The sequence below is a fragment of the Danio rerio genome, chromosome 23 (genome assembly GCF_049306965.1).
Source record: "Danio rerio strain Tuebingen ecotype United States chromosome 23, GRCz12tu, whole genome shotgun sequence".
In the NCBI taxonomy this organism is placed as follows: Eukaryota; Metazoa; Chordata; class Actinopteri; order Cypriniformes; family Danionidae; genus Danio; species Danio rerio.
This window is the reverse complement of record NC_133198.1, coordinates 5250958-5276740: the sequence shown is the minus strand read 5'-3', so window position 1 is coordinate 5276740 and position 25783 is coordinate 5250958. Positions and strand designations below refer to the sequence as shown.

General features: G+C 37.0%; 1 protein-coding gene across 2 annotated transcripts in view; it reads left to right on the top strand.

The window, feature by feature from the left end:
* Positions 1-25783, top strand: part of lgr6 (leucine-rich repeat containing G protein-coupled receptor 6) — a 157125-nt gene that overhangs the window by 124561 nt on the left and 6781 nt on the right. For both annotated transcript variants that reach the window (NM_001423839.1, XM_073937934.1), the window contains 10 exons: positions 5779-5847; positions 6539-6610; positions 10775-10846; positions 11386-11454; positions 13169-13240; positions 15748-15813; positions 16051-16122; positions 17019-17090; positions 22847-22972; positions 23763-23917. In NM_001423839.1, the coding sequence (NP_001410768.1) occupies positions 5779-5847; positions 6539-6610; positions 10775-10846; positions 11386-11454; positions 13169-13240; positions 15748-15813; positions 16051-16122; positions 17019-17090; positions 22847-22972; positions 23763-23917 (845 nt within the window). The remainder of the gene's footprint in view (positions 1-5778; positions 5848-6538; positions 6611-10774; positions 10847-11385; positions 11455-13168; positions 13241-15747; positions 15814-16050; positions 16123-17018; positions 17091-22846; positions 22973-23762; positions 23918-25783) is intronic.

Genomic DNA, 25783 nt, shown 5'->3' with positions numbered 1-25783 from the left:
ACCCCAATGAATAAATGTCATACAGGGGACTTTTTTAAAGTATTAAATTTGTGCATAACATTTAAAAATGACACAGTAATAAAAAAGGTCTTAACCTTAATAAACATTTAATATGTAGTCATGTTGCGTATCGAATAACATTTTAATCACCACTGTAACGATGGCTAAGCAAGTAACTAATCTGGCAAGTATTCCAGCATGTAACATGACACACTGGAAAGAAATCATGCCAGCTGTCTCAGTTCAGTGGTACATGTGTGTCGGTGTATAGCTTCCCGAAACAACGAGCAGAAACATAATTCCCAGCATAGTTTTTTGCACCTTTTTTTGTTGATTCCGCTATAATTCCCATCTCTAAAGACGCATTCATAACCATCAGACATAGTGGCCACCACAGTGTTGTTTTGTTATGATGCCTGATGATTTAGCTTTCAAACAGATGTCCGCGTGGTTTGACGAATTGTAAATCAAGATAACTGACAGCTCCCGTTCTAAACAATGAGGTCTTCCCAGGAAATGAAAGGCATTTCTCTTCTCAACCATATCAAAGTAATGTCTCCAAACAAGACTGATGGATTCTCTAAACAAAACCAGGATGTAGACATGCAGAACTACGCGGCATGGCTCACCCACAGCTGTCTCTTCCCAGTCCCTCCATATGCACTTGATTTATGGGCTGCGAGAGCGAGTGGATTTTCATGCAGCGTTCAACGAAAATCACTTACAGGACTGGAAGCTGCCTGCATAATGGATAAAAATATGTTAATTGACATTCATATAACTTAAATTGCTTAACTGGTTATGCAGACCATATGAGGCATTTTGTTTAGGTATATTTCATTTATAAAGGTCATATAGTTCATTGGTTCAATAAGCTAAATTGTTCTTGAATATAGATATAATGGCTTAGGTAAGTTAAAAAAAATCGTCGTTCAAAAAAATGCGACCTCTGGTGGACCGCAGCAGACTCTGAAATGAGATGCAGATTCACAGTCCCACGTGAGGTGGTTATTAATTAGCAAATAAAATAAATATTAAATATAAATATTGCGAATGTAAACATTAGATGAGCAGGTACATTGTAACCCGATCACAACAACAACACGCTATAGATTAAATTAAATTCACCTTTATTTGTTTAGCGCTTTTACAATGTAGATTGTGTCAAAGCAGCTTCACATAAAAGATCATAGTAAATTGAAACAGTTTAGTTCAGTTTTCAGTGCTTAAGTTCAGTTCAGTTTAGCTCAGTTCAGTGTGGTTTAATAATCACTGAGAGTTCAAACACTGAAGAGCAAATCCATCGATGCTTAGCTCTACAGATCCCGAACCATGCAAGCCAGCTGCGACAGCCGCGAGGAAAAAACTACACCAATTGGCGAAAGTGAAGAATTATAAAACCTCGAGAGAAACCAGGCTCAGATGGGCATGACCATTTCTCCACTGGCCAAGCGTCTTATGCAGAGCTGCAGTCTAGGCGCCGGAGGCTGGAAGCTGGGCCTCAGCGAAGACTCGTCTGTCCCTGGAGCGTCACTGGAATCAGTCACATGCACTCCACTCCTCCATGACCACCACAGTAGCTGCTCAGGATACGGCCTGGTCCAGGATATGGAAACCTTTAGATCATCTCGTCGCTGGTCTTGGATCGAATCAGTGGCGCTGTTTAGTCTGAGGGCCTCGGGATGAGTATCCCCAGGTGGAAATAGAGAGTATAGATGAAATAGAGAATATAAATGAACTGGATCAACTTAATTGGCAATAGTGTATGTGTGTGAATGTGAGATACAATGTACATGTTTCCCAGTACTGCGTTGCAGCTGGAAGGGCATCTGCTGTGTGCTAAATAAGTTGGCGGTTCATTCTGCTGGGATGACCCCTGATGAATTAAAGGACTAAGCCAAAGAAAAATGAATGAACACACTTTATGACAATCTGCTGGTAAACATTTTATTAGAAAATACTTTACTTAGAATTTTTACTTTAAGGATTTCTTGTTGTTTCTTCATAAATGTTCAATTTCTGAGTGAATTTATTGAGTTATTTAATACACACACACATACAAACACATGCACATATAGACATACCCATGTACACCCACACACTGGGATTAAGCAAGTGCTTCGCCGGCTCTGGATCACGGCCAGCGCAGGTCCACCCCTATTCACTAAGCTCACTTCAAATGCATTGGCTATGTGCCAGAAACGTTTTTCTCCTTAAATCAGAGAAATATATAAACATTTGGACTGATTTGAAAGCATACACCTAACACTAAAGGTTAAGACATATAATTATGGGTATGAAGAGACACATTCAGCATTGGGAATTGTACTAGAAGCAGACAGCATATGAGTAAGACATGGGACTTCACAAGGGGAGACAGTGCCAATTATTAATGCCGCCCAGTCGCCTTACTGTGCAAAAAGATTTTGTTAGAGAAAAAAAAAACTGTTCAAATTATAGAATTTTCTAAATAATTATTCTCTGAAAAACTTAAAAAGAATCAGAGATGAAAAGAACACTGAGATCCAACTAAAACAACACGCAAACCACGGCCTAAACACATTGTTCTTGCACCTGCCACTCGCCCTTAGCAACCATTCTTGTTTTGGTTCAAGTGCAGTTTTTGGATGCAGGTTTCCAAGAAGGATAATCAAATGCATACAACAAAAATAATGTATGCAGAGGAAAGGTCACGTCATGTCATATTAGCTTAGAACAGCTGTCTTGGTCTCCGAGGACGACCAACACGGAAAACCCGCAAGGTCATGGGGAAGGATTTTGACTGATTGGAACCACAGTTCTTAAGTGTTTGCTTATGTTACAAACACGTACAATGAAAGATCAAATTAAAACGTCAAAACAGTTGGGCTAATATGTGACGAAATAGATAATTGTTGTTCGAAAGGTGGTCTTTTGCAAGACACAACTTACAATGGAGACATAGCTATGCTTATAAACTTTTATTTTTTTATGTGTATTGTTTGTGATATAAAAGTTAAAAATCATTCCAAAGGAGTCCCATATATACATTTTAATTATGATAATATATGCAAATTGCATATTTGCTATACAAGTTCATGTTTGTGTTTCACAGATATCAAGATATATGTGTAATATTTAGAACATATATATTTAAATATTTCCAAAATGCTAATTTACATATAACATTTTTCATCCATTAGAATTATGTACAGTAGGGTTGCACCATTCTGGCTAAAATGAGAGTCATGTTTTTTTTTTTTTTATCAAGATCTCGATTTTCTCACGATTCTGTAGATGTAAAATAAAGGTTAATGTGAGTAGGCTGTTATTATTGTTATTTCTCAAACATATGGTAAAACCAACCCAAGCTCATTCTGAAAACGTAGTCCAGCGGATGTTTCTGGAGACAGCGGAATACGTCCCGGGGGGTACGTTCGGCTGCGTTTATTTTTTTCAAGCGAATGCTGCGGGGCGGTGTGACGCTGTTCCCTTTTGCGCTTGCCTTACCTCCTTGTGGAGGGCTTCCCCACTGCAACCCGTTTGTCCAGTAAGCTCAGCGTGTACGTCGGCAGGCTCGAGATGCAGAGAGAAGTCGACCACGGCGACCGGTTTCGAGTCCGGGGAAGAGCAGTTCCAGCAATCAGGTAAGACAAAAACAGAATCCCAAAAATTAAGTGAACGAGTTTCGTCACAGGGTGAGAACGCGACGAAATCCGAAAACGCGGTAGAATAAAAAAATCAAGGATTTTTATTTTTTTGGACGGCTTTTGTAAACTGTTGCTCGGGTTTAGGGAAGCAAGCGGGCGGGCGGGTCGATCGGTAAAATTGGTTGGGTTCAGGGAAGGAGGAGGGCCAGTCGGCCAATTGGCCGGTCGCGCAGTCAATCATCCGGTCAGTCGGACAGCGGCCTCCGGCGGGTTCACGCGAGAACAGCGCGGGCGTGAACCGTGCTCGCGAGAGGCGTCTGAGGTGCGAAAAAGCATGTAACAGCGGCCTCTCGTGGATTCGCGAAAACAAAAACTGAAGCCGTAAGTACCCGCCGGGACGTTTTTTCGCAGTCTCCAGAAACGTCCGCAGGACTACGTTTACACAATGAGCCTGGGTTGCGTAAAACAATAATAATAATATTAGGGCTATGTGTAGGCCTACTGTTGGTTAAATGCTAAATGTTGTATATTAGTGATGGGTCGTTCATGAACGATTCATTCATTTTGAACGAATCTTCAATATGACTCGGGAACTACGAGTCCTTCGTTCATCCGCGCGTGCGCACATTTTTGCAGGTGGTATCGTTCATTTAAAGTCTTTTGAGTCGTTCATTGCGGAAAGGCAGGTGCCAATCATATGCGTTTAGAGCCGGAAAAAGAATTGATTCGTTCACCTCTCGAGTCTTCTATCGGGTTTGAGTCATTCGTTTATCACGGTCCAATCATATGTGTTTAGAGCCGGAAAAAGAATTAAACTGTTCTTCTCTCGAGTCCTCTTTCGGGTTTGAGTCATTCGTTCATCACAGGTCAGTCATATGCGTTTAGAGCTGGAAAAAGTATAGAACCGTTCATCTCTCGAGTTCTCGGGTTTGAGTTATTCTGTCACGTGATAAACGAACGACTCAAGAACCAGACGACTCGAAAGATGAACTAATTATCATGGCTTCTATCGGCTCAGACTGTGCACATTGGTTAAGATTATATGTGACTGTCAGTGTAACGTGAACGAACCACTGACATTTGAAGACATGAAGAGGTGAGCTGAGCAAACCTAATCAACCTTTTGGGCTAGTTGTAGATGTGTTTGGAAGCAATTCGTAACATTTTTATAATATTTTGGCGAATTGAACCAAATGAACGAAATGATTTAAAAAAGATTCGTCGATCTCGATGAACAAGATCCAAAGATCCAAGTCAGTAAAATGATCTGAACTTCCCATCACTATTGTACATAAACTTGGAGCGGCAGACTTGGACTTTAAATATGTCCTGTTTGCTAAAAGTGATGACATCAGTATACAACTATTCATAATTCTAAAAGTTGAATAACGTTTGAGACATATGCTTGCTATTTGTCAGTGACAACATTATTAGACCATTTTCTTCACTGGTAAATGAGACATTTGTCATTATCAGATTCCCCCTTGCATTGTGTTTGCATGGTGCTCTGTGCACCAAACTGAACGTCATTAGCAACTTTATAACCTGTTATTTACAGCCTATGCAGGTTCTGTTCATTAAAGTAGACTTTATTGGTAGGCATAACCTCTCAGTACTAAACAAACAGTGACAGAAACAACATTTTGGGGTGAACTATACCTTAAAAATACAGTATTTGACACGTTTAACACCATTTGTAGGTGTGGACAGCAATGGACAGTTGAAGTCAAAATTATTAGCCCCCTTCGAATTTTTTTTCTTCTTTTTTAAATGTTTCCCAAATTATGTTTAACAGAGCAAGGAAATGTTCACAGTATGTCTGATAATATTTCTTCTACTGGAGAAAGTCTTATTTATTTTATTTCAGCTAGAATAAAAGCTGTTATTCATTTTTTAATCACCATTTTAAGGTCAAAATTATTAGCCCCTTTAAGCTATATTTATATATATATTAATATATGTATATATATATATATATATATATATATATATATATATATATATATATATATATATATATATATATATGACTGCTTTAAATCATAAACACTATAACACTATACAAATCATTTATACACATATAACTTCTCTTAACATGTGTTCTATGTCTTTAGCACTAATACTTGAACACTTGGTCTTCCTTCTCTAGGGAATTGAACTTTAATGACCTTCAAGAGTTCCCCGTGGCCATTCGCACACTGGCCAAGCTTCAGGAACTGTAAGTAACCGAGACTAACACAGCCAGCATACATGTGTCAGTGTGCTTCCTTTAAAGTGGACCGCTTGGCCTGGCCTCATGCTCCTTGTAAATCCTGCTTAGTCCTGAGAATGTGGTTCTCAAGCACAAGTCTCCAGCAAAAAAGCAGATGCTTAGAGATGAATGCTTAAGTCCTTCCTTCTCAAGTATCGTAAAGTGTTTTTCGCCCGCGGGACGGCCTCCTGACAGGTGTTTCTGTAAGATACAAAGGGTGTTTACATGGGCAGATCTGAATCGAAGCAACTAAATGGCTCACATGTGTGCCTACGGGAGAGCTTTCCTTAAGATAAAATACAATTGTCCAATGTGATCATTTCATTTTCGGCACCCAAAGACTTTTAAACTTGTTTATTTAGCATGCGTAATTATTTTAGACTGTTTAGAATTTCCGGATTAGAATTAGCCGTGCCATAAATTGACTTTAGTGTGTTATATTCTTAGTGACGGCAGATGATGATGAATTATAAGCTGTTGCGGTGCTTGAATGTGTGGCCGCTCTGAAAAGCATGTCAGCTCTGCGATTTATAGCCTATACAGAAGAGAGGCAGTTAGTAAAAGTGCAGGAGGAAGCTGGTCTTGATTTCCTCATCATATGGTGGATTGCGTTCAACTATGTTGGTCATTTACTCTGTATCATTTGTGCATCCTACAGGGGATTCCACAACAATAACATTAAGGCCATTCCTGAGAGAGCGTTTGTGGGGAACCCACTTCTGCAGACCATGTGAGTATCTTGCCTCAGCCACGACAGTGAAGACTTTCTCTGTTGACTGAATGTACCTCACTGTGTGACAGATAGACATGTTGTAAACGCTTGTTTATCTCAGCCAATGGAGAAAATGTGGGACAAATGGGTGATTTTATAAAACAGGTGCCTTCTGTGTCTCATTTTGACATGGGAAATGTACACTTACCAGCTACTTTATTAGGTACACCTTACTAGCAGGGGCATAGATTTAGGGTGGACGTGTCCCCACCAATATTCAACAACTACTGAAATGTCACCAACAATAATTTAATTCACTTAAAAACATTGTGCTGTCAGTATAAACCTAGACATGCCGAAAGGGTTAAATCACATTCTATCCTCGAGTCACACCGTCCCCAATCACATATGAACATTGTGATTGGCTGTGCCTTTCCCTGCCGTCATGTGAGTGGCTGCTTTCAGATCATAGTTTCAGATACAAACAGCGCCGCCAAAACAACTGCTCGGTGGAATTTCCCAATGTGTGTGAGGTGTGCGACAGCACAAATGAGGATGGAGGTAGCAAAAAAGGTAGACATAAAGAGCTTTTTTCAACGAAAAGTGTAAGTCACATAAACTCAAGTTCGCTACTGAATGAGTCCATCATGATAATGCTGCTATTGCTTGTGTTTTTTACAAAAATTAAAAATGAAAAAATGTTTTTTAGAAAAATGCTAATTTTACAAGAAAATATTAAATGGCATTTAGAGGTTTTTGCATCTAAACTCTTCGAATATGAAAATATACTTATTTTTAAAATACAATTTTGTTTTGGAAATCTGTTGAAACTTGATTTAAATTAAAAACTGAAGCCTATAGGCAAATAACAAACTGTCCAGCGCATTCAACCTTCCTCAGTGAGAATTTATCCATTTGAATAATAAGATAAATTCAAACATAATAATAATAATAATACAACTTTTGGTCTTTCAAACCACCTGACCCCCTTGGCTAGGCGCATGACTATTTAATTTAACTTATTAAATTGTAAGAAGAGAGGATTACTTAATAATACATTTTAATAGCAGTTAAATAATAAATAGCTATACAGTTGAAGTCAGAATTATTAGCCCCCCTGAATTATTAGACCTCTTATTTTTTTTCCCCCAATTTCTGTTTAATGAAGAGAAAATTTCTTTCAACACATTTCTAAACATAATAGTTTTAATAACTAATTTCTAATAACGGATTTATTTTATCTTTACCACGATGACTGTAAATAATATTTTACTACATATTTTTCAAGACACTTCTATACAGCTTAAAGTGACATTTAAATGCTTAACTGGGTTAATTAGGTTAACTAGACAGGTAAGGGTAATTAGGTAAGTTATTGTATAATGATGGTTTGTTCTGTAGACTATAGGAAAAAAAATTTGCTTAAAGGGGCTAATAATTTTGTCCCTACAATGGTGTTTAAAAAAAATCAAAAACTGCTTTTATTCTAGCCGAAATAAAACAACTAAGACTTTCTCCAGAAGAAAAAATATTATCAGACATACTGTGAAAATTTCCTTGCTCTGTTAAACATCATTTGGGACATATTTAAAAACAAAGAAAAATATTCGAAGGGGGCTAATAATTCTGCCTTTAACTGTATATACAGAATAGAATAAAAGCAGTTTTTGATTTTTTTTAAACACCATTGTAGGGACAAAATTATTAACCCCTTTAAGCAAATTTTTTTTCCTATAGTCTACAGAACAAACCATCATTATACAATAACTTACCTAATTACCCTTACCTGTCTAGTTAACCTAATTAACCCAGTTAAGCATTTAAATGTCACTTTAAGCTGTATAGAAGTGTCTTGAAAAATATGTAGTAAAATATTATTTACAGTCATCGTGGTAAAGATAAAATAAATCCGTTATTAGAAATTAGTTATTAAAACTATTATGTTTAGAAATGTGTTGAAAGAAATTTTCTCTTCATTAAACAGAAATTGGGGGAAAAAAATAAGAGGTCTAATAATTCAGGGGGGCTAATAATTCTGACTTCAACTGTATATATATATATATATATATAAACAATATTCATTCTTGGCGGGGGTGTGGGGGGTTTGTATTCACCCATCCCCAGTCCCCACCAATGTCAAGCGCAAACCTATGCCCTTGCTCACTAGTACCGAGTTGGACCCCCTTTTGCCATCAAAACTGCCTTAAACCTTCATGGCATAGATTCAACAAGGTACTAAAAATATTCCTTAGAAATTTTGGTCTGTATTGATATGATAGCATCAAGCAGTTGCTGCAGATTTGTTGGCTGCACATCCTTAATGAGAATCTTTCGTTCCACCACATCCCAAAGGTGCTCTGTTGGATAGATATCTAATGACTGTGGAGGCTAATTGAGTACAGTGAACTCATTGTCATGTACAAGAAACCAGTCTTTATGACATGGCATGTTATCCTGCTGGATGTAGATAAGTACACTGTGGTCATAAAGGGATGGACATGGTCAGCAACAATATTTAGGTAGGTTGTGGCATTGACAGGATGCTCAGTTGGTACTAATGTGCCCAAAATCTGCCAAGAAAATATCTTACACACCATTGCACCATCACCCCCAGCCTGAACTGATGACGCAAAGCAGCATGGATCTATGCTTTCATGTTGATGACGACAAATTCTGAGCCTACCATCCAAATTGAACTCATCAGGCAATGTTTTCACAATCTTCTGTTGTCTAATTTTGGTAAACCTGTACAAATTGTAGTCTCGGTTTCCTGTTCTTAGCTGACAGGAGTGGCACCCGGTGTGGTCTTCTGCTGCTGTAGTCCACATGTTGTGTGTTCAGAGATGCTCTTCTGCATTAATCGGTTGTAACAAGTGTTTATTAAAGTCTGGCCATTCTCCTCTGACCTCTGGCATCAACAAGGCATTTGCGCCCACAGAACTGCTGCTCACTATGTAATTTTCTCCCCTAGAGATGGTTGTGCATGAAAATCCCAGTAGATCAGGAGTTTCTGAAATACTCAGACCAGCCCATCTGGCTATATAATTTTATTTACTATTATTATTATTATTATTATTATTATTATTATTATTATTATTAAGAATTTTCATTAACAATTTCATTAAGAAGAACTTTTTTTCTGCTGCAGTTTTTATTTATGTTCCAAGAAATAATGTTTTAGACATGTTACCTGCAGCAGTTTACTTTTTTCATGAAACACAAGTTGATAAAGTCGATTGAAGTTGATTCAGATTTTACATGACTGTGTTTAATTTAAAAGTTAAAAAAAACTTTGATAATGGTTTCAAAAAGTGTGATCCCTGTTGACATCAACTGCTATTATTAAAATAACATCATTAATAGCGAAATACTCTTCGATAGATGGATGTAATTATACTGTTAAAAATATGGGGTTATTTTTGGGGTTAAATATATGGGGTTGAGGCATTTGGGTAATTTTAGGGGGTTATTTTCAGAGTCTTGGGTAGTTTCAACCCAGCTCTTTGGGCCAAATCAACTCGCAGCCGGGGCTGACTTAGATACCACATATTATGTACTAATTTGTTTAAATGCAATGAAAAAAGTGTAACATAAACGCAGATGCCTTGCGCTTTCAGATTATTAAAATGAGATGTATGGTCATAGCAGCCCTTAGTCAGACCTTTCTGAATTTTTACATTTCTTACTAGCACCTTTTGTACACCTGTGATAAAAGCTGCACATCCCCCACCGTACTTCAGTGATGCAGAGTCAAAATAACACAATTGATCTTTCGCGGACATTTTTGGATCAAAATAACCTATTATTTAAGTAAAAATAACCAATTATTGGGTAGAAAAAACAACCCATTTATAGGGTTAAAAATAATAATCAAATTACTTTGGTTGATTGAACCCCTGATGTGTTCTGTCTCGGTTAAAAACAACCCAATTTGTTTTTTAGAGTGTATAATACCACTTCATCCCTTTTCACATTACTAACGTGAACTGAAACAGTTTGTTTACTGAGCATTTTGTGCTCTAATCTTAAAATTATGGGACTTGTTTATTTTTTGCCACAAAAATATTTCACTATATGTTATGTTAAATAAAATAAAAAATCAGCAGGTTATGGCACTGTCTACTTCATTGCTTATGAAAGAACATAACATTATTATTTGTTGTCTTTTCCTTCTCTCCTTAGTCATTTCTATGAGAATCCCATTCAGTTTGTTGGCAGATCAGCATTTCAGTTCTTGCCAAAGCTGCACACACTGTAAGTACATGTCTAAGTGTGAAATGATAACATACACATGATTAAACACAACAGCTTGGCTTCCGATAAGGCATCTCTAAATTACCAGTTGGCAAATGTGTATAATTTCCATTTCATCATCGCTTTCATTATGATGAATACTGTAATCTCGCTCACCTCTTGCCATCGCCGCTCTCATTCGAAAACATTAAACTAGTAATTTGTCTCAGAAAAGCAGCACGTTTTAATTATAAGCTCATAAACGCCAAGATATGACATTTAGCTTTTCATAAAACCAGCAGAAAGTCATTTATTACTTTCTAGCTACTCAGATAAAGAGTAAGACCGCCGTTTGTTATTAGTCTACCATCTCCCTTTGTTGGTTTTGGGTAGCGCTGCAATCGTATAATCAAAATGCTGGAATGAAGAGGAATAATATTCACTCTAGATGACAGAGCGCTAAGTGCGTGCTGTAACACTAGACATCCCTGTGGTTTTGCTGAACGACATCTTCATTAGCAGAGCGATCCTCACTAATGAGTTATCTAATCTCATTTTAGCTCTTTGAACGGGGCCACTGAGATCCGAGAGTTTCCAGATCTGAAAGGAACCACCAGTCTGCAAGTTCTGTGAGTCTGAGATCAAATGTCCCCATTTCACGCAGGATCGGTTTCACTTAAGAGACTTCCAGAAGTTCTTCCCACCGCCGAGGACAATGGAATAACCGTTGACAAAATAGAGATGCTTTTACTGATCTCTCAGCATGTCAGAGAGTTAAAAATAAAGCTCGGCCTGAAGCAAGCTCTTATTTGTTCATGTTTATGGATAAACAAAAGAAATGTCATATTATTTTATTTTGTCTGAACTGAGTTTAGTTTAAGATGAGTATAATTTTACCATCTGTATTGATGACATTTTAAATGTACATATTTTAAAAATAAAAATACCATTTAGAGCAAAATAGTATTTTATTTTTACGATAAGAGAACCCAATGTTAAACTTTTAAGATAATAAGAAATAAGAAATCAGTATTTGGTGGAGGAGTTGGGGGCGGCTCAAAATATTTAGGTATTATTTAACATTTAATTATGAGAGCCTATTTTTCTTCCCACACAGTAGCTACAGTTAAAGTCAGAATTATACCCCCCTTTTTCTTTTTTAAATATTTCCCAAATGATGTTAAACAGAGCAAGAAAATTTTCACAGTATGTCTGATAATATTTTTTCTTCTAGAGAAAGTTTTATTTGTTTTATTTCGGCTAGAATAAATGCAGTTTTTAATTTTTTAATCACCACTTTAAGGACAAAATTATTAGCACTTTGGGCTATTTGTTTTTTTTTCCAGTGGTCTACAGAACAAACCATTGTCATACAATAACTTACCTAATTACACTAACCTGCCTACTTAACCTAATTAACCTAGTTAAGCCTTTAAATGTCACTTTAAGCTGTATAGAAGTGTCTTAAAAACATCTAGTAAAATATTATTTACTGTCATCATGGCAAAGATAAAATAAATCAGTTATTAGAAATGAGTTATTAAAACTATTATGTTAAGAAATGTGTAGAAAAAAAAAACGCTTTCTGTTAAACAGAAAACGAGGAAAAAAATAAACAGGGGACTAATAGATCAGGGGGCTAATAATTATGACTACAACTGTAGTTGTACATATAATGAATTTCTTTTTTTTTAAAGATTTTGCCTTTGAAAAGTAATTTTATCTTATATTAAACTAACTAAACATTCATACAATTTTGGAAATTGTTAGGGGGAAAATATTTGTATTATTATTAATTAAAATGTAGAATAATTTTGTATGATGATATTTTTTCCATAGCTGTATAAATAATGGATTTAATCCATTTTAAAAGATCCAGTAATATTAACAATAATGAGAAATGCAGGGGGTCGGTGGTTAGCACTGTCACCTCACAGCAAGAAGGTGGCTGGTTTGAGTCCCGGCATATCTGTGTAGTTTACTTGTTCTCCCTGTGTTGAAGAGGGTTTTCACCACAGCCCAAAGACATGCGGTGTAGGTGAATTGTGTAAATATGTGTGTGTGTGTGTGTGTGTGTGTGTGTGTGTGTGTGTGTGTATGTATATATGTATGTATGTATACACATAAAAATGTATGTATGTATGTATGTATGTTTTTTTTTATTTGTTGAGTATTAGCAGATTTTTATTGACTGTTATGAAAATCTCATTGACTGTTATGTTTATTTAGAGTTATTCTCTTTGCTGTTTGACACACACAAACACACACACACACACACACACACACACACCCACAGACACACAAACCTTGAGTGTAAACTGTGCTCTTTAATTTTTTTCTCAGTACACTGACCCGCGCTGGATTGACCAGCCTGCCATATGATCTCTGCCACCTGCTGCCGAAATTAAAAGTGCTGTGAGTTTCCCAACACACATACGCACCTGCAACACACAAACACATTGGAAAGCTCATCTCTGAAAGATTCCTCAAGATCCAAGCTTGAGGAGTGAGTTCAAATTCACCCTCTGGGATTTGAGCTAACCAAACTCCAGGAGTTCCTGAAAGCCTCTTTTTTTACGTGAACTTGAAACCATCAAATCAGTATTGCGCAAACTTTACTCACTGTTTTTTTCGTAGCGAAGTAATCTGAAAGTTTAAAATGCATTTGATTTGTTTTCTGAAGTGTACTATTTTTTGTAGTCATCATGACTCTGATTTGGATTTTTATTAGCAGCCTTTTTCAGGTGGACGAGCTGCGTTTGAGGAACGCTTGCGGGAAGACAGAGATTTTATGTAACTGTTCAGATGAAGAATTAGACCTCTGGGGAAAGAAGCTGCTTAACATGCCATTCCCTCTTCATGTTCGCTTATTCTCGCTCCAAGATTTCTTCTTGCATAAACATTTTTTCTTAAAAAATTGTTTAAAATGTACACACACTTAAACAAAATAACTCTTAATTAATAGTTGTCTGTAGCTCATGATTTATGACTGTTCAGTTATGCTTTCAAATTGCATTATTATTGCACTACTCTGACAACCTTTAACAGTGAAACCATACAGTTCAACAAAAATGACTTAGTATGTGTGTGTGTGTGTGTGTGTGTCTGTGAGTTTATTATATTTATTATATAATATTTATTTTATTTCAGTTCTTTATTGGAAATATTAAAGTGATTATTAAAGGATTAAGGAAACTGTTACAGTATTTCCTAAAATATTTTTTTTTTCTTCTGGAGAAAGTTTTTATTTTAGTTATTTATTTATTTATTTATTTATTTTATTTTGGCTTGAATAACAGCAGTTTTTTTATAACCATTTTAAGGTCAAAATGATTAACCCGCTTACTTTTTTAAACATATGTATTTTTTGCTACAGAACAAACCAATGTTATTCAATGACTTGCCTAATAACCTAGCTGACCTACAGTAGTTAAGCCTTTAAGCTGAATACCGTTATCTTGAAAAATATCTAGTAAATTATCATGTACTTTTCTTATGCCAAAGATAAAAGAAATCAGTAATAAGAAATGTGTTTTAAAAATCGTCTTTCCTTTAATCTGAAATTGGGGACATATATATATAGGGTAGATTTAAACCGTGGCTAGCCATTAGCCATTTTGGCTTGTTGATAATAATCTTTAAATTGTAGTCTTCTTAAAAGCTAAGTTCGACAATAACGCCTCATTCACAGGGGCATCAGCTTCAACGCTTCCTATTCACTTTGAATGGGTGACATCAGGATTTGCCGAACTGCATTGTGGATCCGTCGGAATTAGTTGGAAGCGTCAGCCAATTAGATCGCTGTATGCAAATACACCAGCTCAGATAGTGGCCTATTTTCAACTAATTTCATTGGCTGACTCTGCTATGAATATCGCGTCAGCCCCATCTTCAGGCACGCCCTCTGTCAAGCGGTGACGCTGAAGCCCCATGTGAATGGGGCGTAAGGATGGCCCTCGAGAATCAAGATGCAGCACGACTGACAAAAACGACAGTGTTCACATGAGCAAAAAAAAAAAGCAGGTGAATACCGAATAAAACAGATGATTGTGCGCTCTGCGAGACTCTCACTTTTCCAGCCAGGACTCGAACCAGCGGCCTTCTTGCTGAGAGGTGACAGTGCTAAGCACTGAGCCACCCTGAAACTGCAATTAAATGTGTAAAAATTTTAATGCAGTGGCGCAATAGATAGTGCTGTCACAGCAAGAAAGTCGCTGGTTCAAGCCTCGGGTGGGTCAGTTGGCGTTTCTGTGTGGAGTTTGCATGTTCTCCCTGCGTTCGTGTGGGTTTTCTCAGAGTGCTCCGGTTTTCCCCACAGTCCAAAGACTTGCGCTACAGGTGAATTAGGTAGGCTAAATTGTCCGTAGTGTTAATAATGGTTGTTTCCCAGAGATGGGTTGCGGCTTGAAGGGCATCCGTTTCATATAAACGTGCTGGATAAGTTGGCGGTTCATTCCGCTGTGGCGACCCCAGATTAATTAATGGACTAAGCCAAAAAAAATGAATGAATTAATTAATTAATTAATTAATTAATGAAAGAATGAATGAATGTGCGGAAATGTTTCACAAAGCCAGGCCAGAATCAGTTTATGGTAACAAAGTGATGTTAATTGGAGACAAAGCAGCAAAAGATTGTCATCACTGACCAGTTAGTTATTGATTTAAGCAGGGATTATTACTAAATAATTGTAAGTAACAATATTAACAACAGATTAGACAATAAAATGTAAATGTGTTCTAAATTACACTTAGCCAAAAATGAGAAACCATTGCAATACCAACATTCTCACCCAGGCCAAATGTAATTTAGTGTAGAAAACCAACACTCTTATCTTGTATGTGATTTGATCTTGATGTTTTATTGACTGTACCGGCCAGATAAGGGCATCTTCCAGATGTTTCTAATCTCTGTTTGATTTCAGGGAATTGTCTCACAATGTCATCGAAGAGCTGCCAAGTTTTTACCACTGCACTTCTCTTCAAGAGATGTGAGTTCAGGCGTCTCTCTTTAGTGTAACACAGTAACACGGCCCATATACTGTATCTAAGATAACTGAATGGGCCCTAAATAACCCACACTGAACTTGACAAATGACAGTCATTACTGCATTAATCAATCAGTGTCCATATTTTGGAAGCTTTTACATGGTTTCTTGGTCAATGTCTGCCATAGTATGTGAATGTGTGTGATGCTGTAACACCAGCTTTTTGTTTTGACTCGACAGAGGCCTGCAGCACAATCTGATCAAACAGATTGAGATGAACACATTCCAGCAGCTCGGCTCTCTGCGCTCTCTGTGAGTCCTACACACACACACACACACACACACACACACACACTCAGTTTCTTTTTTAAGTATTTCCCAAATGATGTTTAACAGTGCAAGGGAATTTTCAAAGTATGTCTGATAATATTTTTTGTTCTGGAGAAAGTCTTATTTGTTTTATTTCAGCTAGAATAAAAGCAGTTATATATATGTATATATATATATTTTTTTTTTTAAGGTCATAATTTTTAGCCCCTTTAAGGTTTTTTTTCAATAGTCTACAGAACAAACCATCATTGGACAATAACTTCCCTAGTTGCCCTAACCTGCCTAGTTAACCTAATTAACCTAGTTAAGCCTTTAAATGTCAATTTAAGCTGTATAGAAGTGTCTTGAAAAATACCATGTCATCATGGCAAAGATAAAACAAATCAGTTATCAGAAATGAGTTATTAAAACTATTATGTTTAGAAATGTGTTGAAAAAAATCTCTCCGTTAAACAGATATTGGAAAAAGATAAAATAAACATGGGGTCTAATAATTCAGGGGGGCTAATAATTCTAATAAATGCCATCAAACTGTTGTATAAACACAATATCACACTTGTAGCAATGCGATATGGCTGTATATCAGCACTGGTGGGACTTTAAGGCAACGCACGCCTCCCACCAGTGCTGATATACAGCCACGCACTGCTACGACTGTGATAATGATCATATAATGCTGAATAAAGCACAAGAGGTGTACCTAAGGTGATCATTGTCATTGTGTCCTGTTGTTCAGCTGCAAGAAACAAAAGCCTTTTCTAAAATATACATTTCAGGTGTTAGTTAGAACAAAAACTCCTATAAATATGGAAAACATTCCTTCTCCAAGTGACTTCTTGTTTTGAACCCATAAACAAGTAAATTCTATCTGATTACAGGGACCTAAGCTGGAACAGCATCAACTCTATCCACCCCGATGCCTTTTTCTCTCTTCAGTCTCTCATTAAACTGTGAGTATTTTGTATATTCCCAAATCACTTCAAGCATTTTCTATTATTTAAACATTTAAAACTAAAAGAGTTGATAATAACTGAGTTGACATGTTTTCTCTGATTGAATTCGAGATAGAAGGAATGTTTTCTTTAGCTCAAGATGCTAACCTCAGACCAGAATCTACAAGACATGTCTAAAACAGAATTTTTGTGTATTTTTTAATCATATTTTTGTTTTCAAAGAGTGAATGAGAAATTCACAGAAATGTCATGGTAACATAGATGATATTATAAAAATGTTGTAGAAATGAATGAGAGAAGAACAAATGACATGCCTCAATGCCTTTAAGTTTCCCACCAGTTGACATCACTTGGAGCAAGTCGCATGCTTTTTCTATCAGTCCTTTAAAGACAGTTATGCATTTTTAAAGCTGACAGAGTTGACCAGGGACAGACACACATTTTTTTTAAATGATTAAAATTACAAATAATAGTTTCGTGCACATTTTTAACTTAGTAAACTCACACAAAAACGAATGAAATTAATTTAATTATTTCATGATAATTACTGAAAAAGCTATTATTTAAAATAGCTGCACTGTTAATTACGATTTTTGTAAATGACACAGTATTTAACTGTTAAATGACCTGTATTTTAAAGTTGCATTGTGAAAACTACTATATATATATACACATACAAACATACATACAATTCTGCAAATGCATATACAGCAATAAAAATGCTGTTGTAAATGTAAATACAGTATTTTTCCTGTAATTGATTTACAGTAAGCTACTGGTGAACTGCTGCCAGGAAGTCACTGTATATTGGGAGTATTTAAGCCAATCTTTTCAAGAAATGTACTGTATGTCCCTAAATATACCCTACCTGACAAAAGACTTGTCGCCAATCCCAGTTGTAAGAGCAACACAAAATAACTTGACTTCTAGTAGATCATTTGGAAAAGTGGCAGAAGGTCGATTTTTCAGATTAATCATATGTTGAACTGCATCCCAATCATCACAAACACTGCAGAAGACATATTGAAACTTGCAAGGACCCCAAGATTCTCACAGAAATCAGTCAAGTTTGGTGAAGAAAAAAATCATGATTTGGGGTTACAATCAGTAGGGGGGTGTGCAGGGATCTGCAGAGTGGATGTCAACATCAACAGCCCGGGGTATCAAGACACTTGTGCTGCCCATTACACTACAAACCAAAGAGGAGAGCAAATTCTTCAGCAGGACAGCACTCCGTTCAGTCAAAGTTCTTTAAAACAAAGAAAATCAAGATGCTACAGAATTGGCCAGCCCAGTCACTGGACATAAACATTATTGAGCATGTCTGGGGTAAGATGGAGGATGAATCCAGAGAATCTTGATGAACTCTGGGAGTCCTGCAAGAATCCTTCCTTTGTCATTCCAGGTGACTTTATTAATAAGTTATTTAAGCATGTCAGACCTTACTGTTCTAATTAAATAATTCCAAGTCAAGGCATTATCATATTTTATTTTGGTGAAAAAAAAAAATAATCTAAAATGCTTTGTCTTTCATATGATCAACTAAAGGTCCAGTTAGTATTTGTTGTTCCTAAAACTTGGATAGGCATCAAGACTTTTGTTAGGTAGGGTACATACACACATTTTTATTTTAGAATGAACTTACTATAATGTTATTTGTGTCATAGTTCTAAACTGATTCGTTCAAGTTTTTGTTTTTGAAAAACAATAGAAGGTTTATCTTGGAGACCAAAAATACCCGTAATACTTGAATCACCCCCGTATAGTAATGACATAATAGTTGCTATTAAACTGAGACTTGGCACAAGCGCACAGTTTACACAAACACAGATTCCACACTTTCTGTCATCTGTGCAGTGCTTTTGTAGGCTTTCAGTGAACAGACTGCAGTTGTAATCACGGTTAAAAGCTCTGCGCAGTGGTGAAGATGTGTGTCTTCACAGACGATTAAATGAGTGAAAGAAACTGATAAAGAGTGGCAGATTAAGGCTGATAAATATGTTCAGTGGAAAACAACAGTAATGCTCATATAGTCTCCTGAAACCCCGCCCATTGACTTGTGTCCTATGTAGAGGACATTGCATTATCATAAGTTTTCTTTGAATTTTTGAGCTACTCTGTCAAGTCCTGTTGTACTGTTCAGAGGACATCCTGGGCTTTCTAGTAATATGTGATTTGATTGGCTGGGATGCTAGGAACCACTTCTTACACTGCATCCAAAATGGCCGACATACAAAAAAAGTACATTTTATAGGAAGGAGAGAGGTATGTAAAATTTAGCTTTTTAAATGTTTTTTACTATCATTATTACATTTATATTTGTTTATTAAAGTGTCAGGAACAATACATTCAGCGTTCAAAGCTGTTAACTTGTTTGTGTTTCACAATATCATCTTCTTTTAAATGTCCACTATAGTGGACACCAGGACTATCTTAATGTAATTAATGACTGCATGTTGTAGGAGGCAGAACTGAAGCACAGGATTCTTCATAAGATAGTTGAGGGAGGCTCTGATTTAGAGTCGGACAATCAGACAATTACAGAATTAGAGACAATTAGAGAATGACAATCAGTTTTAAATCGCTTTTATGTTAAATTTGTTTTGTATTAACATCACTTCTTTTTTTTCGGCTCTCTTTTGAGACTAAACTGTTCCAGGAATTTCAATACAAAAGGAAGTTTTTGTTTCATTAATATTGGATTAACATCCCTTTACAGCCAAAATCCTCAATATCTCAATATCCCATAACTCAAAACTGGTTGGAAATAGTTTCCACCAACTCCACCTTCTCTCTAAAATAAAATCCTCTTCCATCACACTCTCTAGAAATTGCCATACACGCACTTATAACCTCCCGGTTAGACCATTGTAACTCTCTATTTTGGGCTGCCTAAGTCTCAGATAGCTCGCCTACAGTTAGTGCAAAATGCAGCAGCTAGATTTTTAACAAAAAGTCTGAAATATGCACGTCACTCCTATTTTGAGGTCTCTCCATTGGCTACCGGTGACACAAAGAATCAAAATTAAAATCCTTCTCTGTATAAAGCCCTACATGGTCTAGGCCCTCATTAATTATCCCAACCGATTGTTGTTGGGAGTGGGGAGGGGGATCAAAATGGTCCTGTACTTAATCTTGTTTAGTGTGGTCAGCTGTGGTAGAATCTTTTAATTAGGCAAAATTTCTATTATTTATTTTTTTGCTCTTGTTATTGTTACACTCTCTATGTTCTTTCCTATTATGTGACTATTGCTGTTACTGTTTTTATTCCCAAATCATTTTTTATTTTTTCTCTGTAAAGTACTTTGTGGAGCCTTGTGGCAGTTGGAAACGTGCTATATAAATAAATTAAACTTGAACATATCCTGTACAGTATTGTTGCATGAGTGGCGGTCGTTTCGAACTAAAATGGTCCTGTGGTTCACTATGTGGGCATGCTGTAAAATTAAAAATAAAAACAAAATGTAAAAACTCTAAATTATAGGGTTTTTTTTAACCCAAAAGATGTAGCAAACCACAGAAAAAAAGGGAAAAAAGGAAGAATATTTATTTGGGTCTCAGGAGGATAGAACAGATACTGCAGCAGTTCTAAACATTGCAAAACTGCTCTAGGCTCAATAAATGTATAGCTCTGTCGACGGGATATATGGTGTGCAGTTGATTACCACCAAAAATAATTTGTAAAAACTAGCAAAAATAATCGTCTTTTGTAATAAACAGCATGCCACAGATGCTGTTGATAGAGCTTGAACTCGGAACATGCAAAGTTTTATTTAAACTGATGTATTTTAGCTTTCAGCAGGGTTAAAGGTCCAAGCTCTGTCTGCCAAAACATGTTGGTTTAAATAAAACATTCTCCAATCAACAAGTGAACCTTTCACAGGCCTGTAGAATTCTGGAATTCAACATTAGTATTGAATATAAATATTGTGTAATTGTCTTTAAAAAGGAAATATGGTTGTGATATCCTCCACATTGCGTCAGCCACTCTAACAAGTTTATGGAAATGCACCTAATTCACATTTGGGATTTTTAAAAACATTTTGCGACACATTAGAATGAAAACCTGGCTACTGAAACCAGTGAAAAAAATGCAGGGACATTATGCAGATTACAAACCGATGTAAGATGTGAGGCTGAACACTTTTGAGAGACATTAACTCCACTTATCTGTACCTCAATCTTTCTGTACTATTTACATTGGTGTGCTATATACTCTACCTTGTTAGAGTGATGAAATACAACTTTGGTTGCTCTAACTTGACACCCGTGTGACCTTCATACACACTAAAATCACCCTGACACACAAGCTGACCATAAATAATTATTATATACTAATACGTTTTAGTTTTAAAATGGCAGTTTAGATTGAACATGATCCACACTAGCAATTCACCTAGCGCTTCTGAACACATCTCCATCCACACTACACCGCTGAAAACACATATCACGTGACCACACACACACTCTGGCATGCGCTGCAGCATATGTGCACATCTGAGCTCCAGGCAGTCAGCGGGGGCTTTGAGCACACCTCCCCAGGTGAGAGCAGCAAATGTTGGACAGCTCATCAAGGATCTTCCGCTGGATTTCATCTCACTATAGTTATTAAATGTGATAATTCATCTAATAGTCTTTTTGAATCTATTACTTGCTCTCAGGTAATGTGTTTTGGCTGAGTGCAAAGATTAGTTAATATATTCATTTATGTAAACGTCCACTAATTCTGCACGTTTGACTGATTGCCTGCCTTTATTTCCTATAATGTATAAACGTATTGTACATTACTTTTATATATTATTAGGTATTCAGAAAAAAGAGACAGGATGTGTTTCGTATTTTCAATAAAAATAAAAGGAGGCATAAAAGGAAAATAAAAGGAGTTATAAATATGCATACAGTGAAGATGACGCTCATATAAATGTATAGCTACACAATGCCTCAACATTTTAGTGTGTTATCAAAATTAAAATAGGCAATTCCTTATATCCGTTTTTTTTTTTCATTGTTAAGATAATGAGACAACGTAGCCAGGGTGATGTGAATGACATTATAAAGTAGCCTACACTATTTTTACCCGACATGTCCTCGGGAGTTTGTTTTCCATATCAAACTTGCCATGTCTGAACTTACTGTTCTGAGCATACGAATGTGGGCCAATTCAGGCAGTTATGCGGCACTGGTGGTATTCCTTCGGCCCAGACAAAATGAATGTGAGCCTGAAGTGGCCCACCTGTACAATGGCAAAGGGGGGACAAAGATTCAAATTTATATATGGGCCATTTAAGGCAAAGATTTGGCACTAATTGCAAAATGTAATCTGAATGTGAGCCCAATGTGGCCCATGTGGAAAATTATCAATTTGACCCAAATGACAGAGGACAAATGTGAGCCACAGTTAGCAAATAGTGGCAGTCATTTAAGGGTAATCTGGGTCTAAACCTAAAGTGGCTCACACAAGTAGGTGCAAATGTGGCCCAGTTATCTTAAGACAGGCACAGTAAGCCAACAATCCATACAGTATATGGTCCAAATGTAAGTGTCTGGTGTGGGCCAGATCTGGGCCAGAATAAAAGCAAACTGTGGCCCAGAATAGGGTCAGTTCTGGTTCATTTGGTTGAATTCTGGCTGATATGTGATATTGCTATGGCTTAATTGTGGCCCAGATCTGACCTGTGTATGCTAATGCAAGTGTACCACTTTTAAATTCTTTTACACTTCATAATTCTTCGGTGTCTCGTTTCTCCATTCAGAGATCTCACTGGGAATCGACTGAGTAATTTGCCGATGACTGGACTGACAAGTCTTACTCATCTCAAACTGAAAGGCAACATGGCACTGTCACGTTCCTTCGGATTGGAGGACTTCCCCAACATAAGGTACATTTTAATGACATCCAATAACCCCAAAAGGATTAAAAACACTTACACTTTAAAGCATGTTTTTTACAAGCGTTTGTGGTTATTACATCCCACAACACAAATGGCTTGAATAGCAGAAACACGAAAGTTTTAGTCCATTTTCAAAGAATCATCAACTGTTTATAGATTTGACAGTTTCAAGATAGTAACAATGTGTGACCTAGAGAACATTCTGTTCATTGCTACAAGTAAATGGTTTCTGTTTGTTACGTTTCCTAGAATATCTGGCTTGATTCAAGTCCTCTGACAGGCGGAAAGATTTTTTTAAGATACCTCAATAATCACAAGAGGGTTAGTTATAAATATCCTGTCCCGCTTCATCAACAGCTCAGGGCATTGGAAAACCTCCAAGACTTCAGCCTTAAATGCTATCTTGATTTGATTAGCACCTCAAGAAATGGGAGAGTTCAAGTGTTGCCATTTCCAAAAGCAACTGATTAAAAAGAAAGAGAAATCATGGTTTCACCCGTGACCCAAATCCATTTAAAATAGTCCCTGTGGTTGGATTTATTGCTAGTTTATTTAATGCGTCATTTGCAGATTGATGAATCATTCTTTCTTTGATTTTTTTCTTTCCTTCGAAATGTGATCTTTTATAGCTTTCATATTTCCTCAAACTGATGCAATATGTCCTTATTTTTAATGTTCAAACTCCATTTGGCCCATTCAAATATGTGGTAAAACTAAGTTTGATGGAACATATGAGATTTTTCATTTTGTGCTTTATTCTCAATAATGTTTTAAACAGGGTCATCGAGATGCCATATGCCTATCAGTGCTGTGTTTTTGGAGGCTGTAGCAGTTACAGATCTGCCAGCCAGTGGGAAGAACAGATGGGCAGTGAAGAGGAAGATTTCCAGAAGAAATCTCCGTCCCTGTTCCCCATACACACTGACAACAACTGTAAGTCCTACAACTTAACCATGCAGCCCTTCTTACTGGGAGTAACGATATCCAACCCTCAAAACTGAACCCCCGCACCCATATCTACCACCCTCGAAGGTATCACCTGTCCATCTACTGACAGACTCCATCAGTTAAAGTTTTAGTCTAGGAATTGATCAATGCAATATTTTCCCTAACACCAGTTTTAATATACAAGTATCACACATATTTGGCACAATTGCCTCACAGCAAGAAGGTCGCTGGTTTGAGCCTCGACTGGGTCAGTTGGCATTTCTGTGTGAAGCTTGCATGTTCTCCCCATGTTCGTGTGGGTTTCCACCTGGTGTTGCAGTTTCCCCCACAGTCCAAAGACATGCGTTATAGGGGAATTGGGTAAGCTAAATTGTCCATAGTGTATGTGTGTAAATGAGAGTGTATCAGTGTTTACCGGTGATGGGTTGCAGCTGGAAGGGCATCCGCTGCATAAAACATATGCTGGATAAGTTGACGGTTCACTCATACACACTCATTCATGCACAGTTATACACTTCAGCCAATTTAGTTGACGCAGTTCACTTATACTGCATGTTTTTGGATTGTGGGGAACACCGAAGCACCCAAAGGAAACCCATGCAAACTCCACACAGAAATGCCAACTGGTCAGCCAGGACTCGAACCAGCAATCGAGCAATATCGAATGAGTAGCAGTGCGATGTGGCAATCTAACTACATTGTGACTACAAAAGCCTCAAAAGTATGTTATGTTGTCCAACAGCAGCAATATTTGTCAAACTATAGTGTCTTCTGCTTGTCGCTGTATGTGGGTGGAGTAATACACAAGGGTGAAGTGTTAAGAGGCTGGACGAGAGCTGTTATTTGCAAAATATCACACGGTTTTCAGCCAATGGGACTTACCTATATATATATATATATATTCCCCATTCACACTGACAACAACTGTGAGTCCTACGACCTAACCATGCAGCCCTTCTTACTAGGAGAGTAACGATATCCAACTCTCAAAACTGAACCCCCGCACCCATATCTATCACCTTAGAAGGTATCACCTGTCCATCTACTGACAGATTCCATCAGTTAAAGTTTTAGTCTAGGAATTGATCAATGCAATATTTCCCCTAATACCAGTTTTAATATACAAGTATCACACATATTTGGCACAATTGCCTCACAGCAAGAAGGCCGCTGGTTTGAGCCTCGACTGGGTCAGTTGGCATTTCTGTGTGAAGCTTGCATGTTCTCCCCATGTTCGTGTGGGTTTCCACCTGGTGTTGCAGTTTCCCCCACAGTCCAAAGACATGCGTTATAGGGGAATTGGGTGAGCTAAATTGTCCATAGTGTATGTGTGTAAATGAGAGTGTATCAGTGTTTGCCGGTGATGGGTTGCAGCTGGAAGGGCATCCGCTGCGTAAAACATATGCTGGATAAGTTGACGGTTCACTCAAACACACTCATTCATGCACAGTTATACACTTCAGCCAATTTAGTTGACGCAGTTCACTTATACTGCATGTTTTTGGATTGTGGGGAACACCGAAGCACCCAAAGGAAACCCATGCAAACTATATATATATAGGTGAGTCCGATTGGATATACCGTGTGATATTTTATATTTATATATAAATATATATATATATGTTAATATTTATATTAGCGCTGTCAAAATTAGTGCGTTAACGCATGCGATTAATTTTAAATAATTAACGCGATAAAAGAAATTAACGCAATTAACGCAGTTTCAGATTGTTTTTACTTCCTGTTGTGGTGGACGTGTGTTCAACATGCAAGAAATGTGAATAAGACCAAGGAAGCACTTTTTGAAGGCAAGTTCCAGTATAAAATAATTAGTCGCATCAGGTTATCCAG